Source organism: Sipha flava, unplaced genomic scaffold, assembly GCF_003268045.1.
Source record: "Sipha flava isolate LNK unplaced genomic scaffold, YSA_version1 115_pilon_pilon, whole genome shotgun sequence".
In the NCBI taxonomy this organism is placed as follows: Eukaryota; Metazoa; Arthropoda; class Insecta; order Hemiptera; family Aphididae; genus Sipha; species Sipha flava.
The window spans coordinates 638,914-656,403 of record NW_020271739.1 but is presented as its reverse complement, the minus strand read 5'-3'; the positions used below and the strand labels follow the sequence as shown (position 1 = coordinate 656,403).

At 31.9% G+C, this 17,490-nt stretch overlaps 2 protein-coding genes across 5 annotated transcripts; both read left to right on the top strand.

Moving 5' to 3' along the window:
- Positions 1-1,068: 1,068 nt before the first annotated feature.
- Positions 1,069-5,617, top strand: LOC112691931. 3 transcript variants are annotated; one of them, XM_025566413.1, is made up of 10 exons: positions 1,069-2,471; positions 2,550-2,671; positions 2,746-3,242; positions 3,517-3,604; positions 3,675-3,806; positions 3,896-4,203; positions 4,265-4,363; positions 4,508-4,571; positions 4,670-4,923; positions 4,998-5,617. In XM_025566413.1, the coding sequence occupies exons 1-9, from the start codon at positions 2,455-2,457 to the stop codon at positions 4,759-4,761; spliced, it is 1,419 nt and encodes a 472-aa protein (XP_025422198.1). In that variant the 5' UTR covers positions 1,069-2,454; the 3' UTR covers positions 4,762-4,923; positions 4,998-5,617. The 3 variants fall into 3 exon arrangements, with proteins under 3 accessions (XP_025422198.1, XP_025422179.1, XP_025422188.1); XM_025566394.1 differs by having other exon boundaries at positions 1,069-2,671; XM_025566403.1 differs by having other exon boundaries at positions 1,069-2,671; positions 4,670-5,617.
- A 4,349-nt stretch (positions 5,618-9,966) lies between these two features.
- On the top strand, positions 9,967-16,214 carry LOC112691767 (TATA-box-binding protein-like). Of its 2 annotated transcripts, none has more exons than XM_025566170.1 (6): positions 9,967-10,184; positions 12,829-13,352; positions 13,423-13,666; positions 13,742-13,845; positions 14,526-14,620; positions 16,136-16,214. In XM_025566170.1, exons 2-6 carry the CDS (start codon positions 12,838-12,840, stop codon positions 16,210-16,212), a joined length of 1,035 nt encoding a protein of 344 aa, XP_025421955.1. In that variant the 5' UTR covers positions 9,967-10,184; positions 12,829-12,837; the 3' UTR covers positions 16,213-16,214. The 2 variants fall into 2 exon arrangements, with proteins under 2 accessions (XP_025421955.1, XP_025421946.1); XM_025566161.1 differs by having other exon boundaries at positions 12,824-13,352.
- Positions 16,215-17,490: the final 1,276 nt, after the last annotated feature.

The window sequence follows — 17,490 nt, the reverse complement described above, 5'->3', positions numbered from 1 at the left end:
CCGTAACGGGAACACGGAAGTCGTGAGCGCGAAAACAGCAACCACCCTCCGATTATCGGACGAAACGACTCGTGCCGTGGTACGAATCGTTCGTTCACATTCGCCCGTCGAGTGCGTTTTTCGTTCGCAAGCCATAGGCAATAATAATTAATTACAGAAAAGCGAGGGGAAAAAAAAAGCATACACGTTTCGAAACCTCGTGCACGCGAACCGGGTGGGGAGGGATGAAAAAAATGCCGGTATTCCGCAATGCAATTGCGCCTAGAAACTGAAAGCCGTGCGGGACCGATGTGCGTGCATACGGCTTACGATTGTTCGAACTCATTGTGGGAGGGGGGCTCTCGAAGTATTTTTCGGAAAAGTAGGGAAAAATCTCGTTTTCTTTGTAGAGGAGCCTCTCGCGCGCCCCGTTGCCAAGCAACACTACCGGATTATAATCGATCCGAGAGAGCTGTACAGCCACCCCGTCGGTGTGCGCACGTGTACGGCCACATATATACACATGAATAAAACATGTACAGCGAACTCGCGGTGTTCTACCGTTCCTAGACACTCGGGAATTTTATTACCACTTTATTACATTCATGTTGAACTCGTCCCGGTACACCGACTGCTGCAGTATTATGATATACAAATGTATGGTGCGCACGAATGTCACGAAAACACGGGGGATTCGAAAAACGATCATAATGTTCAAACGATTAGAGCCCGAAAAATGTCCAAAGTGCTACAAATTATACCAATTTATACCGCATGCGTACGTGATATTCGGAATAAAAATAAAACCGTTTCAATGATCGAGTGCGTGCAGGCGCGAACGCAGAAGGATCTTAGTCAACTCCCCGCCTCGAAGTATAAGGATAAAATGACCTGACCTACAAATGTAATAGTTATTTCAAAGTTTCCCATGAGACTTGCAAATAAAATATGTATAAAAAAATATATAAAAGAGGTTCTCAGACCAAAAAAAAAAATATATATTATCTTGCCTCCCATGAATAAATAAAACAAATTTTTTTTTTCATTATTTTATGAAAAACAAATTGCGGTCAATCTAAAAATAAATATATAATAGTGTAATATGCAATATAAATATTCTCCATGCGCCTTCCCCGATAAGTGCTTGCGCATCCTTAGGGAGGCGCGCCCCACAGTTTGGAAACCACTGATATATATTATACAACGAGTAATAAAGCATAATATTTATCAACATTTTACATTTTTTCAAACCCCCTTCCCTTGAATTTTTTCTTGCGTTTATCCCTGAATGCGCGAATACGGTTCATTAAATCGTATTGATCAAATTATTTAACGGTTAATTGCTCCCGCACATTTTACTATTCCTTAGTATGCTCCATACTTGAATATGGGTCAGTCATTTGGCACCCCTATCGTTCGAAGGATATAGATCAACTCGAGCGAGTTTAAAATAAATGTTCCACTTATGTAGCATTTAAATAAAAGATCCAAAAACACTTTCACGACTATATTCCTACAAGAGATCTTACGCACATTGACACTATTTCCTCCCGCCTGAGATTAGCTAATCAAATATGTATTACGTCTCTCCTTTCCAACTCAATCAACGTTCCTGAACCCCTTCCCCACATCAATTTTATAGCATTGCAAAATACTTATGGCTCTAAGTGATCATTTACGGTTAGATTTTAATTATATTTTCAAAAAGTTTTCGACAAAGTTAACTATCACCTTCCTCTAAATAAATTAGCTACATTTGGTGTGTTAATCTCTAAATTAAATCTGTTAATCAAAGTACAAAGGGTCATAATTGGGTGTCTGATTTTTTCATAAATATACAAGTCGTTGTATAATATCCGCATGCTATTAGAATTTATTAATATTTATTTAGTTGATTAAAATTGACTTAAACCATGAAAATCTGCATTATTTTTGTAGTTAATATTTGTAATTTGAGTATTTAAGGCTTCGGGATAGAAGTTTTTGTATTTTAATCGTAGAAAAGAATGTACCGAAAAGCCACGAAAGAATTTTATACGAAATCGACTGTTTCTATGAAAAAACGTGTTGAAATATCCGAATATTCGCTCGAGTCTCGATTAAACGAAAATTAACAGTAATTTCTTAATATATTCGTTGACCACCAGGAATTCGGGCTGCAGTACACTTATCGCGTAAGCATTATACCAATGCGTTTCTATCGCGAAAATATTTTTCGATTATTTTTTTTTATACATTGGCCAAAACGATATCGGTGCGATACGATGGCGTATCGAACGTTACCAAGCAATTTTTCCCCGATACGTTGGAGTGCATTTCAACAAACGGCATTCTTTCGAATTTACTGGTGAAAATACTCTTACGGCACCCGAAAATTTTTGCCGTTCGTCGAGTCGTCGTCAAACCGAGTTAAGACGAGTAAAGTTATCATTTTGATCGATTCTTGTGTCATCGAGCTAACGTAATTGACCAGACATGGGTTCGACGACCAGGTACATACATCACAATACGTTACGTGGACGTGACCATGGATCGTCCAGTCGTAACGATGTGGTTCGATTGTTTTTCAGCCGCGGCCACCGTTGCTCGTTCGATGCGGCCAGTAGTGAACAGTGGCGCGGGTTCAGGGCGGCATGTTCCGTTTGCGGCCGGACCGGCGCGTGGTCCAAAATGGTCGAGTGCGAAAACGACGGTACGACCGTGGACACGATCCGACGTGATCGGTTTAATTTTTTATTTTTCTCGGATTCCCGTCACGGTTTTTAGCTTGCCGGCACGGATACGCGCACAAACGATGCGTCGAAGGGGCGCTCAGGTCGGACTGCCGAGACGGCGGCCGCGCGTTTCCGGCCACCACGGCGGTCCCGGTGGACGAGTCGACTCGCGCGGCCGCCGGTGATGTCACGCGTGGAGACGGGATCCCGTTCACCGATGGCACTTCTCAAACGGATATCGTGGACACCCGTCACGTCGCGTGTGGGAATGAGACAGTTCGCGCGGAGTGTTCTTCTCAAACGGACATCGTGGACACCCGTCACGTCGCGTGTGGGAGCGAGACAGTTCAGGCGGACTGTTCTTCTCAGACGGACATCGTGGACACGTGCCACATTGCGTGTGGGAGCGGGACGGTTCGTGTGGACTGTACTTCTCAGACGGACATCGTGGACACGTGTCGCGTTGCTTCCGGAGACGAAGCGAATATCGCGAACGGTTCAACCACAACCGACCCGGCGAACGACCGCGCGGAAACCGATAACGTCCAGGTGAGAATAGGCCTATAAAAATTTAGAAGTTCGTCCAAAAATCAAACGAAACGTCCGGAGAAACCATACGGCATATCTTGACGTAAACTGCGCGAACGTCGTCCAAAAAAACGAATATAAAATGTTCCCCGAATCCTTCGTTTTTTATCGTGCATAATCGCCGAAAACAATTAAACGAGATAATAAAAAATATTAAACACGCGCACGACCACTTCCCGGTTGAACGCAAACGGACACCGTCGCATAAACTCTTCCGGTTTTGTTTTTCGCTCAGGAGTCGACGTCACGTCAAACGCACGAGTATTGGGTACGGCGGTTCACGTTGTTCTCCAAGTTCGACGCTGGCATTATGCTGGACGAGGGTAAATCGCATAATCGTATATTTGTTTTGTGCTTACGGAATTGGTTTATTTTATTATTCCGACCCTAAAGTGAGCTTGCGGTCTTCGTGCACCGAGGTGTCGGCAAGACATCTGGCGAACCGGTGCTGGTACGCGACGGTGCTGAACCCGTTCTGCGGTGCCGGCGGGAACGCGATCCAGCTGGCGTTCACCTGCCACCGCGGTAAGTCCCACCTATATCCGTTACGCGATCTACCGATCGTTGCTTACACGGCGTTTTTCGTGTCTGATACGATTCCTCCGGGGCCGCAGTGATCGCCATGGACGCGGACCCCAAGAAGATCGCGTTGGCCAAGAGGAACGCGCAGGTTTACGGGGTCGCCGACCGCATAGACTTCATGGTGGGCGACTTCTTCCTGGTGGATCTGGCCCATCTGCGAGCGGACGCGGTGATCGCCTCGCCTCCCTGTGACGGTCGCGGGCGCGCGAACCAACCGGAGTACGACGCCGGCGATCTCGGGGCCCGCGAACCGGCCGCCAGTTTGGCTGCAATCGTCGGGACGGCTTGCGCAATAGCACCGAAGGTGGTCCTGCATTTGACGGCGAAAAACTTCGACAAAGTACGCATCTGCTTCTCGGTACATGAGCGTAACATAATGTCCTATTCTTTTTTATATACAGTGCCCGCAGATGGCCACGAACGTGCGGTTCAGCCACGTCCAATACGAGAGCGTGATGGTCGACGGGAAACCGACGTGCCGGAACGTTTATTTCACAAGGGTACGCATTGTAAAACACATATTACGGTTCGCTTTGTAAACGTGCTTACGACCCGTTGTTCCTCCTATTCGTTTTATTTTTTTTCTCGAGAGAGAGAGAGCTGCAAGACTATTCATGTCCATGTGTGTGTGTTATTGTTTTTAGAATGACACCAACGTAAAAAGACCTCCGATGACGTTTTCCGGAGTGGTGCATCTGAAAACGCCGTGTGAGTAGAACATTCTCACATATAACACGATAGTGTTGTAAATATTCTTACGTTACGTCGTGCGAGCTTATTTTTTCGTTCTGTTGTCACTCCCTTAGCGTTACTCGGAGACCAAACGTCGAAACTTGTTGATAACATTGTCGCGTGCGAATCGTACCTGAAAAGCGTCGACCGGTTTTTGAACGCATGATCGGAACAGATCTTACAATTCACATTTGTGGATTCAAGTGTCAACTTGATTTTTTTTTTTCTTTTTTCCTAGAAGATTTAATAGCTACTCTTAATATAATAGTGCTATTATTTCTAGAACGACACTTACACCAAAGGAAATCCCATGACATTTTCCGGAGAGGTATTTTTAATAACGCCGTGTGAGTAGAGAAAATTTTTATTGATCTAATTTTTTTGCTCTTATTGTTTATACAGAACTATTGGAGTATGTCTGTACTGGCTGAGCGAGTGAATAAAATTCACCGGTATAATACTAATTCACTATTCACTCAGCCGAACAACTACCCCCACTACCAAAATTGACTGTACTCGACGTGTTTAAACATTTCCGTGGCTACGGGATAACACACGAATGTTTCTTAGTAGGAAAAAATGTTTGTAGAACCAATGACACTATGATGACGAGAATTTAAATTGTTTTTTTTTTTTTTTAAATTTGAATTAAAAATGAATCTTGGTATTTTGGTGTTCTAAAGTTTTAAGTTTATTTCATTATGTTTTCCTGTCAAGTTTGCGAGGCAACGTTTTTTTTTCTGTTTCAGGTTTCGACAAGCATTTAAGAAATAAACATACGGATATAAAAAAAGCTAAAATTGTTAAATTTAAGTTGTACGCATGTCATATTCTCTACAGTGACGATTTGTGTACAACTTATGTTTAACAGTTTTAGCTTTTTTATTTCCTTATGTTTATTTCTTAAATGCTTGTTGAAACCTGAAACAGAAAAACAAGTTGCCTCGAAAATTAGACAGGAAAACATAATGAAATAAATTTAAAACTTTAAAACACCAAAATACCAAAATTAATTTTAAATTTAAAAAAAAAACAATACAATGATATCTGTCATTATTATATTTTCATGAGTTATTACGTCATCAATTCTACAAAAATTGTTCCTGCTAAGAGCCATTTTTAATAACACTCGGTTGGTGGTTTAGTACAATTATGCGTCGATTTCAATCATGCATAGAGATAAAGGATTACATTTTGAACAATTTATTAGATAATTATTTTAAATTGTTTTACCCAAATAAATAATAAAAATGTTCAAAATTATAAAAATTGTGATAATTCGTTTAATTTTTCCTTAGTAAATTAACTAAAATGTACCTAAAAGGAGTAATTTAAGTTAATTAATTCTTCAAAATCAAATTTAAATGATTTAATAAAGTCAAAAAACCTACGAATACAAAAAAAAATACTTAAAATTGCACGATAAATCATAAAATTCTAGGATGATTGTTGAAAAATTCATTAATTTTAATCGACATTTTTCATTCGTTGTCATTTAGTCAATTTTAGTTTTAGAGCTAGGATAAGAAGTAATAAATTGACTTAAGAAATAACGGTCTGTCCAAATTTGTTATTAAAAGTAGGTGTTGTTGTTTAAAAAAATGCAAGTTGTGTTGGACATGCGCACAATAAAAGAGTTAAACATTTGAAAACCGTTGAAAAATGTGAATTTAGGCATTCTCCCTATCTCTTCCCGAAAACCACATATCAATCCGATGTCACTCGACTGAATTATTAAGCGTTATAATATTTATAAATAATTACACTGTATAATATATAGTATATATTGCATACTCGTAACCAAATTTGTTCTATAGCTGATTATATTTTTTTTTCTATTATAATTTTATGCAATTTTATATGTATTAATAGTTGTTGTATGTAGTTAGTATAATATATAAGCAAGTATACATATCACAAAGTAAACCTACCACAAAACATTAAAATTAATAAACATACCAGCTATACTGAGAGCATATTTCTCTATTAATTATTATATATGATGTATTATATGAAGAAAAAAATATGCTTTCTTTAATATTTGCTTAGAGCATTCAAACTCTATTCGTAATGAAATACAGTGTAAGGACACCTGTGTATTATACAATAATGTAGCTGGATTAGGGATGATTTGAAACGTCTCTGTGAAAATAAAACCGTGAGAATTTTCATTGTTGTTTTCAGAAAAATACTCACTTCTTCTTTACATGATAATGAACAGGACTTGGGACTCATAGCATTTGCTTATTTTTATGGTTTGACGTAAAATGTTGCAGAATAATATGGAAATGTATGTCATGTACTGAACACGTTCTGTTTTTTTTTTTTGCTCTTTTTGACGATTTAAAAAAAAAAAAAATGTTAATTTCTTGTTTTTCTGATTATTTTTACTTTCTTACATACCTCTGATTAATTATAAACGATGATGTACGCCACTGACATAACCTAGATATTTTTCAATTATTTATAAATATCGTTTACATTTTATTTTTTCAGAAAATCCCTCGGAAAATCTATAAAAAATAAGGCAAAATTTCTCGGAAGTTAAACTTTTTTTATAGTATAATGTTTTATATATTTTTTGATTTTTTAATTAAAAAATTATAATATGGACAACGTTTTTTTGTTTTAATATTTTTGAAATCTTAAATTATATGTTCAGCACAATTACAAAATATGTCTGCTACTTGTGTCCAGGGCCGGATTAATACTATCGTAGGCCCTAGGTTCACAGTCCTTGCAGGGCCGTTGTCCAGTATTTAAATGATTAAGAAACCTTCTCTTTGGGAGAGGAAGTGTTGAATCTTATGCAGTGTTAAGCTTTTAAAAACAATAATATTTACAATATTAAAATCAAATCTTAACTTTTATATGATAACTATTATAAATTTTTATACAATAAAAGTTTTAACAAATGTAAAAAAAAATTCATTTTAATTCAAAACATATATAATATAAATTGTCAAAAACCCTAAAAAAAATTGATTTATACTAATTTACATACTACAAAAAATCTTAGCCACACATTTTCGTAGGCCCTAGGCACAGTGCCTATATACTTCGTTCATTTACTTCGGGCTTGGGCATTTAACATTTTTACAATATGCCGAGAATGATACAAGTATAATACCCTGTACACGCACGCTTACGGTTATAACATGTGATCTGTTGTAAATAGTAAGAGTACTTTCTATTCAAGGCTTTTTTGGATCTCATATTCACAAGTATAAACTTTAATAAAAAAAAAACAAAAAATTTATATTAATTTTATCTCATTTCTTGATTTATCTAATTATTTAAAGTTTCTGTGGAAAATTCAATAATTGGCCGATTTTAAAGGCAAAAAATATAAATATAATTGTAAAATAAAAGTATAATCATGTAATAGTCAAATAAGGTAACTACAAAACATATAAAATTCATACAATTAGCTTTAACAGAACCTATACATGATAAAAAGAAAAAATGACAACGGTTAAAATTGATTATAATTTTTCAGCAATGCATCAACATTGATCACGGATAACAATAAATTAAAGATTACAAATGTTTATATGGAACACCAGAGCATTCTGTTTTCAGAAATCCATTACTACTACAATTCTGGCTCCATTTGAGACATTTTAGGTGTTTCCAATATTTATCATTGCGTGGGCTATCTATGTTTGTTTAATCAATGGCAGTGGCGTAGCCAAGGGAGGGAGCTAAGGAGGCTATAGCCTCCCCCATGGGCCGTGTTTATATGTATAATGTATCTTGACTATTTAATAGAATCAATGGATGCTCGTTTTAATCAAAGGCTTATTGATGTTATGCCACTTGAAGGACTTATTCCGGCCAATTTAAATATGTATGACGATAAAAATATTATAAAAGCTGCTAAAATATATGTCCAAGATCTCCATGATGATACCTCATCTACAATCAGGGCTGACCTGTTCATATGGAAGCAACAATGGAGTCAAAATACTATTCTAAAACCGAATTCTGCTCTTGATTCACTCTCTCATCGCACCAATCTTCGACCTAACATTAAAATACTTTTACAATTATTCGCCACGTTACCAGTTACCTCTTTCACTCCGGAAAGAACGTTTTCAGCACTTAATCGCTTAAAAATATTTTTAAGAAGCACCATGTCGGAAAACAGACTGGATGGGTTATCTATGGCTAATATAAATAAAAAAGAGCAATTCCATGAAAATGAAATAATAACTGAATTTGCCAGAAATTCGCCTAAGAAGATGCAGCTGTCAGAGTGGAGCAAGTGACTGAACACTGAAACCAAAATTATTATTATTATTATAAATTATATATTAATAAATATTTTTAAAACTATACTAAAATGCTTGAATTACGTTTAGAAACTTGGTGGTATATGGTGGGAGGGGGGGTTAAGGGTGAATTCTCATATCCTCTTTTACCTTACTTATCCAAAAAAGTGGTTAGCCCCCCTGGCTACGCCACTGATCAATGGCCACACTATCTAGTATATTCTTGTATAGAAACGTCAACGGCTGCTTGTAGATATTATAATTTGATACCTAATGAATATAGTTAGACGATAGATAGACGATGGATCCGATAGTTATAAATAATAATAAATTATCAATGTTATTATTAACCTACCAATAACAAATTTTCTAAAAATAAACGTATGTCCTACGGATTTTTTTTCTATTTATAAAGTAGTTATACGAGCGTATACATGCGTATTGGTGTTACTTTTATAAAGTATACGCTAAATCACCATGATGGTTCACGGGTATCGTCGTATACCCGCGTATACTCTCCAAAACAACACTGCTCTCAATACCCACGTGTATATCGCTGAACAAACTACGGGAGACGCTAACGTAGAGAGTAATAATTACTAGATTTGTTGATCATCATCAAATCCAATTTAATTTTCAAATCAATCTTTAAACCATAGAAGTATCATAAAATATCATATAAACTATCATAGAAGTATATTTGGATACGCAAACAAGTTGTGGAGTCCCTAATCTAAGAGAGGAGTTGAGTGTTCGGCGGAACCATAGGCGCAAATAGGGGGGGGGGCTCAAAAGGGTTTTTAGCAACCGTGAGTTCAAATGTAGCACTCCTGTTTTTTTCAGATCTATACAATCTATAGTAATTACAGTTAAATACCATTTTATTTTCAACAATATTAGCACCCTCAATATTTGGGCTCTAGTTGCGCTTATGCATGGAACACATTTTGGGAGTCGCCGGCCCGAACGGTAACAATGATGATGACAATATTTCTCTTCGCTATTGCTCTTCGACTCTGCTTTCTATTCCATGAAAAATCCGTAATTCTTATCACACGACTCATGGAAAGTTTTTGATACCGTCACGTCGCAACAATAATATTTACATTCTACATTCGCATATCATATCGTCCATAGTATTTAGGATATCATTCGTAATCCACACGTTTCTCGCGTGATATTTTTTTTTTAATTTTTCTTACCGTTTCGTTTTTGCTCACCTTCAACGACGGCACCTTCAACAACCGACCGCGAACCATCGACACCGGCGTGTTAAACTCCGCTTTTTTTGTTTATCCAGTCATAACTGTTTCAGGTAACGTACAAACGATTCGTTGTCGATTTGTTTCGTGATAGTTAACGTTAAATATCGATAAACGTGTACATATTTTTATATTTCGCAATGTGCAACGTGTTTCCGAGATGAATACGCGTTTGTCATCGGACATTAGCTCCCTCGCGCCTACACATCGTTCGTAACGTGACACGTTTTTAAGTAGCAAACTTCATATACCTTAAGGATTTTATGGTGTTGAGTGGCTCAATTACACCACAATTCAGCTCCGTCAAACGTGGATCAAAATGTCAGACAAATCGCCATGTTTCACTTAATGTGTTCAAGAAATATTACAAGAAATCGAAAATTTATCTTATATCTATATTGATTTAAAAAATTTTAAATACCTTATATAGTTGTGTCACTTAGATATTATCATGCTATAATAGAAGTAAGATTGTTAACAATCCTTATATTTGTGAAACTCTGACAAATAAAACTGTTTATGTTTAACCTAAAAAATATATCAACAAAAATAAAACGTTTTAGGAGCTAGAATATTGCTAGTGTCAAAGTACTTTGTTTACTTGATATGATTAAAGATTCGGTTAAAATTATAATTGTATTCATTTGTTTGAGTTAAATATCTAATATATTTTGTATCTTTTCACTATTATTTTACCTTAATATTATTTTACTTTTTCTTTATACTTATATATTACTTTAATATACTTATATTACTTAAATTAATTAATTACTTAATTACTTATATTACTTTTATATACTTTTATATTTTACTTTAATTGATATGTTAACATTTTTGTCATAATATACATATTTTTTATATTTTTATATTTTTTTTTTTTTTTTAAACATGACTAACGGAAGTCCGATTAATATGTACATTGTATATGATATGCATATTACATAGCTCTTAACTAAATCACCTTAGTTCTAATCATAAGCTTGCTTTTCATGTTATAATTTTATTTGCTTAAATTGTAACCACTGATGATAATAATATATAATAATAATTTTAATATTTTTTCATACCTTTGTATTTTTTGTCATCATTAAAAATATAAATTCACAGCTTAATGTAATTAAAAAGCTTTTTGGAACCCTTTTGTCAAATTTTATAATAAATATGCAAATATATTTATTTTAATTTACTGTATGTAATTAATAAACTAAACATAAGTTCAACAAGTACAATGTCTACAGTCCTATCGTATGTGAATCTATGTTATCAATATTTCAAAATGTAGGATAAACTAATGCTTAACTTTTAAATATCTATGAAGAAATTGAGTATTTTTAAAATTGAAAACTATGTATTAACATAATTTATTATTATTTATCACACTTTATATTACATTTTATACTTTACATTTTACCATTACACTTTTATAATATAGTTTAGTATAATTCATAAATATTTAATTTTATTTATGGTTATTTTTGTCATATTCTATCTAATTTTCATATTTCTTATCTAATAATTGTATGGTTTAAATTATAAAAATTTAACAAAAATATAGAAATGTAGAACCCTATAATTAATTATGATATTTTAAATAGTGTATAATTTTTTTTGTTTTTAAATTATGTTGTATAGATTAATTATTGCTATATTAGTATTATGTAGTATCAAAATTTAAACTTTGAAAAACATGCAATATGGTATTCTATATTCTAGATTATTATAAATTTAATATCTTATACCTTTCAACACAACAATATTTGAATTATTAAAATTAATAAAGTATAACTATAATAATGTGTTCTGATAATGTCAATAATTTTGGTAATTTATCTAAAAAAAAACATTAACTTCTTAACCAGACCATGCAAAAAAAATATTGTCTGAAATCAAAACAATAAAATTATTAGGTACTGAGTTGCAACTTGAAACCATAGAATCTAAAATTGCAAACATGTTACTGGAAAACACATTAAATTCAATCATTTTAATAGCGATATAACACATTGGCTAATAAGTACTGATTTCACAGGTCTTCTTTTCCTAATGAAATTAAATATAATATAGTAGTATTAATCCAATTTTGATTATATACATAAGTTATAGATGTCAGTAGCTGTTAGTTTTTAAGTACTGTATAATATTGTTTAAAGTTTATATATTTCAATTAGTTGTTAGTTTAATTTTCTGATTGTACAAATTATAGATCAATTTATATTAAGATCTACATGTTTAAGTAATAGATTAGACTCTCAGGCCCCCACGCGAGAATCTCAGTAGGGCCTAATATTCATGTTACTGATAAATAAATAAATAACAACAATAATAATAATACTAGAATATCAAATATAGTTTTCTATTCTCCAACTTTCTTTGAAGATAGACATTATTTAGAAGTTTATTTATATTTTTCTAACTTCTTATTCTATTTATTTATTTAATTATAATAATAAATTATTATATTCAGTTCTAAATGTTAAATGTTACTTATTCATTTCAATATTCAATTGTTTGATAAGCTATAAAATTAAATTTGTTAATGGTTGCTAGATTTTAATTCATCATGTGGATTAAGTAAAATAAAGTCTACATAAAGAAAATCTTTACTTACACATTGTTGTGGCTTATTCTTTTTTTTCATCGATTTTATAACTGTACTGAAGTATATAATTGTATTTATTATAATTTATTTCAGAATAGACTTTAATAATGGATTGCAGTGATGATGAAGATTTTTATGATTCTGATCAGAGTGATGTGGGCGAACAAAGTTTACATACCATGCTCAAGAAAACTCTTTATGATAAAAATAACGAGTATGAAGAGTATGGAGAACAAACCGCCGGTGAAGAAGAAGCATTAGGTAGTGTCCAAGAAGAAGTACTTGGCAAAGTAATAGATAATGGGGCTCAAGAAGAAGTTATCTTAGGTCCTATTAATAATAAAATAGAAAATGCAGAAAAACCTGAAAATGAAATACCATCAGATGCTGCAATTGAAAGAAAATTAGATGAAGCTGATGAAGTGGTTTTAACTTCAGAAGTTATTGGAGAGTTGGAAAAAAAACATTTTTTTGATGGGCTAGATGATGATAGTTTTGAACCATTAAAAAAAAAACAAAAAATAACCCATGAAGATCAAGTTGAAAATCCTCATAAAACTATTGTTATGCATGTTCCTCAATTCATTCGATGTAACAAAGGTGGTCAAATAATTCAAGTTCAGTGAGTTATATTGTATAAATAAAATTAATTAATGCTGTTATACATTTACAAATATCATGTAATTTTTTAGAAACATTGTATGTGGTGCAAATATGGGCTGTCCCTTAGATTTGGTAAGAATCGTAATGTGGACTAGTAACTCTGAGTATAATCCACAACGATTCAATGGATTGATAATGCGTCTTCGTACGCCTAATGTCACCAGTCTGTTATTTCCATCGGGCAAGATGATCATGCAAGGCGCTAAAGATGACCGAACTGGAAATTTAGGTTGTCGAAAAGTTGCCAAAATTTTAGAACGGCTTGGACACAATGTTAGTGTTGTACTATCTAAAAACCGTTTTAATTAATTATTATAGAAAATTATTCATTACCAGATGGTTATTTAGGTGAAATTTGGTGATTATGCTGTTCATAATATCGTGTGCACATGGGATGTTGGTTTTCCTATTATGTTGGAAGAATTGAATACTGCTCATTCACAATTTACCAGGTACCTTTTTAAACCCTTACCAGATGTGTTTCCTTTGTAATTTTTTTTAACCATTTATAAATGTTAATATAAGGTTTGACTTAATTTAAATTTCATATGTTTATAATAATACAAAGACGACCATATTTTTAAGAAGAAAAAAATAAGGTTACCCAATTTCTCAAATTTAAATAGTAAAATAGAACTTATGCCTCTAAAATAAAAAAAAATAGTTACAATTCCAAAGTAAATTAACTATATTTTGACTGTAATCAATTATAATTGTTCTTCAATAAATCCAACATAATTAATTAATTTCATTATTTGTCTATTTATATAAAATTATTTAAAAGATATATAGAAAGGTCAATTATATAATTCAATAAAACTTAATTTGTACAGGTATTTTTTTTTTTTTAAATAATAAAATATTTTATGTTTTAGAATAAATGCAAATATATGTTAACACTAAGTCATTTTTAATTATTAATTATTTATTGTTAAGGCTAATAATTATTAAATCTAATTTTGAACTAAGAATTAAATTGTATAATATAAATAAAATTAATTAAAATTTTTTTAAAGTTTATAGCACAGCTAATTTTAAAATTATAGATTTTATTTGTAAAAATGTGATATGTTAATCCTTAGTGAAACAATATTTTTTTAATTATTAATTTTTAATTTTTTTTTTTTTTTAGTTTTGAACCTGAAGTATTTCCTGCTTTAATTTATCGTATGGTAAAACCCCGTGCAGTATTTTTAATATTTGTAAATGGAAAAGTAGTATTGACAGGTAATTTTCAACTATAAATAGTATTAAAATGAATATTTAAAGAACACATTTAAGACTTGAACATATCTTCTTTTATAACTTATGCTAGATATATAAAAAAAAAAACTCCATTAACCATGTTAGATCAAAAATTGAATTAGTACATAGTATCTTTTAAAAGTTAATATATTTATATAAACAATTTATTTTACAGCCAAATGTCGAAAATGAAAGTAAATTAATTATTGTATTTATAATTATATTAAAATATAAATTAAACTAGATGAAACCACAACCAGGGAAAAACAACATACATCACTTGTTTGGTTACAATTTTTCTTTCTTTAACTCAACTACAACCTAGGAACGCCGTTAGGCAATCTTTAAGTTGACAGCTCATTTGATTACCACATATGCCGTTATTAAAACAAATCTGCTGATGTGAAGCAGGTCAAATTTACTCAAAAAAACACAGAAATATAACAAATAAAATTAATGACCAATAACATAAACCTTTTTTTATAAAAAATTACTAACAATCAATTGTGTACTGTATAAAACTAATAAAATAAAATAGAAAAATAAATAAGTTTTTATAAATAGAGGAATACCACCAGATCTTAAAAAAATAATATAATCAATGTTAAACTTCAACCTAATGTAGACTTATGTTAACTTTGACTTAAAATAAGACTAAAACATAAATATCAAGGAAGGAACTCAAAACTGCAAAGTCTTATTAATGTTAGGTCAGCAATTAAACTTATTATTAATCGAAATAAGAGTCTAAGAAAATCCCAATATTACGCTTGGATCAAGTACTGCAAAGAATAAGATTAAAAATTTTAAATTTACTAACCTATGAACCATTTAAGAAAAAATAATATGTCAAACTAACTTTAGATTGTTAATTTTATACTATGACTAAATAAAAAAAATTATGTTCTTTGTTATCTTTTATTCTTGTTGTTTTGTAACATATTATAAAACTAATTGCAGCTGAAGTTTATAGGTCACTAAAAAATATGTAATGTACATGAATATGTTGTACATATTGCTCATTGCTTCATCAGCCTCTAGGTCAGTTTTATTTTATAATTATAATTTTAATAAATTTAAAAGAAACCAACTTATAATAATTAATTTATGTACCTATTTTATATAATGATAATTTATTTATATTTTTCAACATGATTCTTTGCAAAAATTTTAATCGTTTAATTTGTTTTTATAAAACAATTGCTTGTTAAAAACTATTACCTTAAAAATTATATGTTAAAAAAAATAAACTGTCATTATAAAGTTTCTAAAAATATTTTACTTTTATTCTCTTTTGCAGATCTCATAATTTTGTCAAAATCCATTAATAATTTTGTTAATCTAAATTCGTTAGGTTAGTTTTAATCATTTGTACTACACTTTTGGGATATTTACTGGTATTAAATCATAAAAAATGTCTTGGAGAATGTAAAACTGTACTCCTCCTTTTATAATACTATTTAATAATTAATATTAATCAAATATCATTAATTTCAGGTCTCAAAACAAAAGCAGATATCAAGGAATCTATCTTTTTGATGCAGGATGTGTTAAATTATTTCAAAAAAACGTGAAACAAAAAAAAATTCTTCATTCATCTTATATTGTTAATTATTTTGTGTAAATATAGTTATGACCATTTTTTATTATTTATACTTATTTTTTTAAAGTTAGTATCCATATATTATTAATATTTCATAATATCTTAAGCACAAGTTAATTTCATTGAAAAATTTACATAATTGAATTCAAACAATCAATTAATTGATCAGTCAACTACTTCTGGATGGTGTTACATCTAGTGGCGCATTTAGGGTGAACGAATTTCCCCGGCCGCAAAATTTTAACAATTTTAGAGGTGGCAGTTTTTTTTTTTTATCACAAAATGTATAACATTGATTGACGCTTAACACTTTTTGATTAATCAATGATTTTCCGATTACGGATTATCGTATCAAATCATTTTAAGTTGAATGTGATTTGAATACGACTGATGACGTATAAAACGAATTATAAAAGTTCAAGGTACATTTTTATCTGAGATGTAAGGTGTAAGGTATCTATACTTATTTTTCGTGGTTTTCATGGTACCTATCTACCCGCGTAAGCAAAAAAAAAATTGTAATTAAACTGTAATAAAATTTACTTATGTCATTATTTAGTATAGTTTTTTAATTGAACAAGAAAAATTGAAATTGTACACTGTTAAACCATAGGATATACATTTTAGTATGTTATTCCAAACAAGTGAGGGGCATATTTTTCAATACTTAATTATGGGTGAAAAGAGTAGGGACCAGTGGCATACGGATCCGGGTTCAACCCTCCCCCCAGGGTCAAAAAAAAAAAGAAAATTGTTTTATTATTGATGACGTGTAATATTTATTATTACGCTTTGAACTTAAAATATACAACTATACAAATATTATGATAATTAAATAGTTATATTGATAGGTGTTTGAAAAGTCTTGTTAACTATGCTGTTTTTATATTTCAATAACTATTAATTTACTGTAATATAAAAGTAAACTGTAAATTGGTAAAAAAGTTGTAAGATTGAATGTACGCCACTGGTAGGGGCAATTAAATAATTTCGTCCCGGAGCGCTTATATTTTAAATGCGCCACTGGTAATATTGCAGTGTTTCATTCATACATTCTTATTCACAACAAAGCGGATCAATTTACGTTAAATATTTACTATCGATTTCATTAAACCAAAACGTCGGTAAAGTAGGAATACCGGCGTAAAAATTAATAAATATTTAGATATCTATTTTATAATACAGTGATGTCCAACCTTTTTCGTTTGACGGGCCACTTTGGTAAACAATTATCTTCAAGCGGGCCACA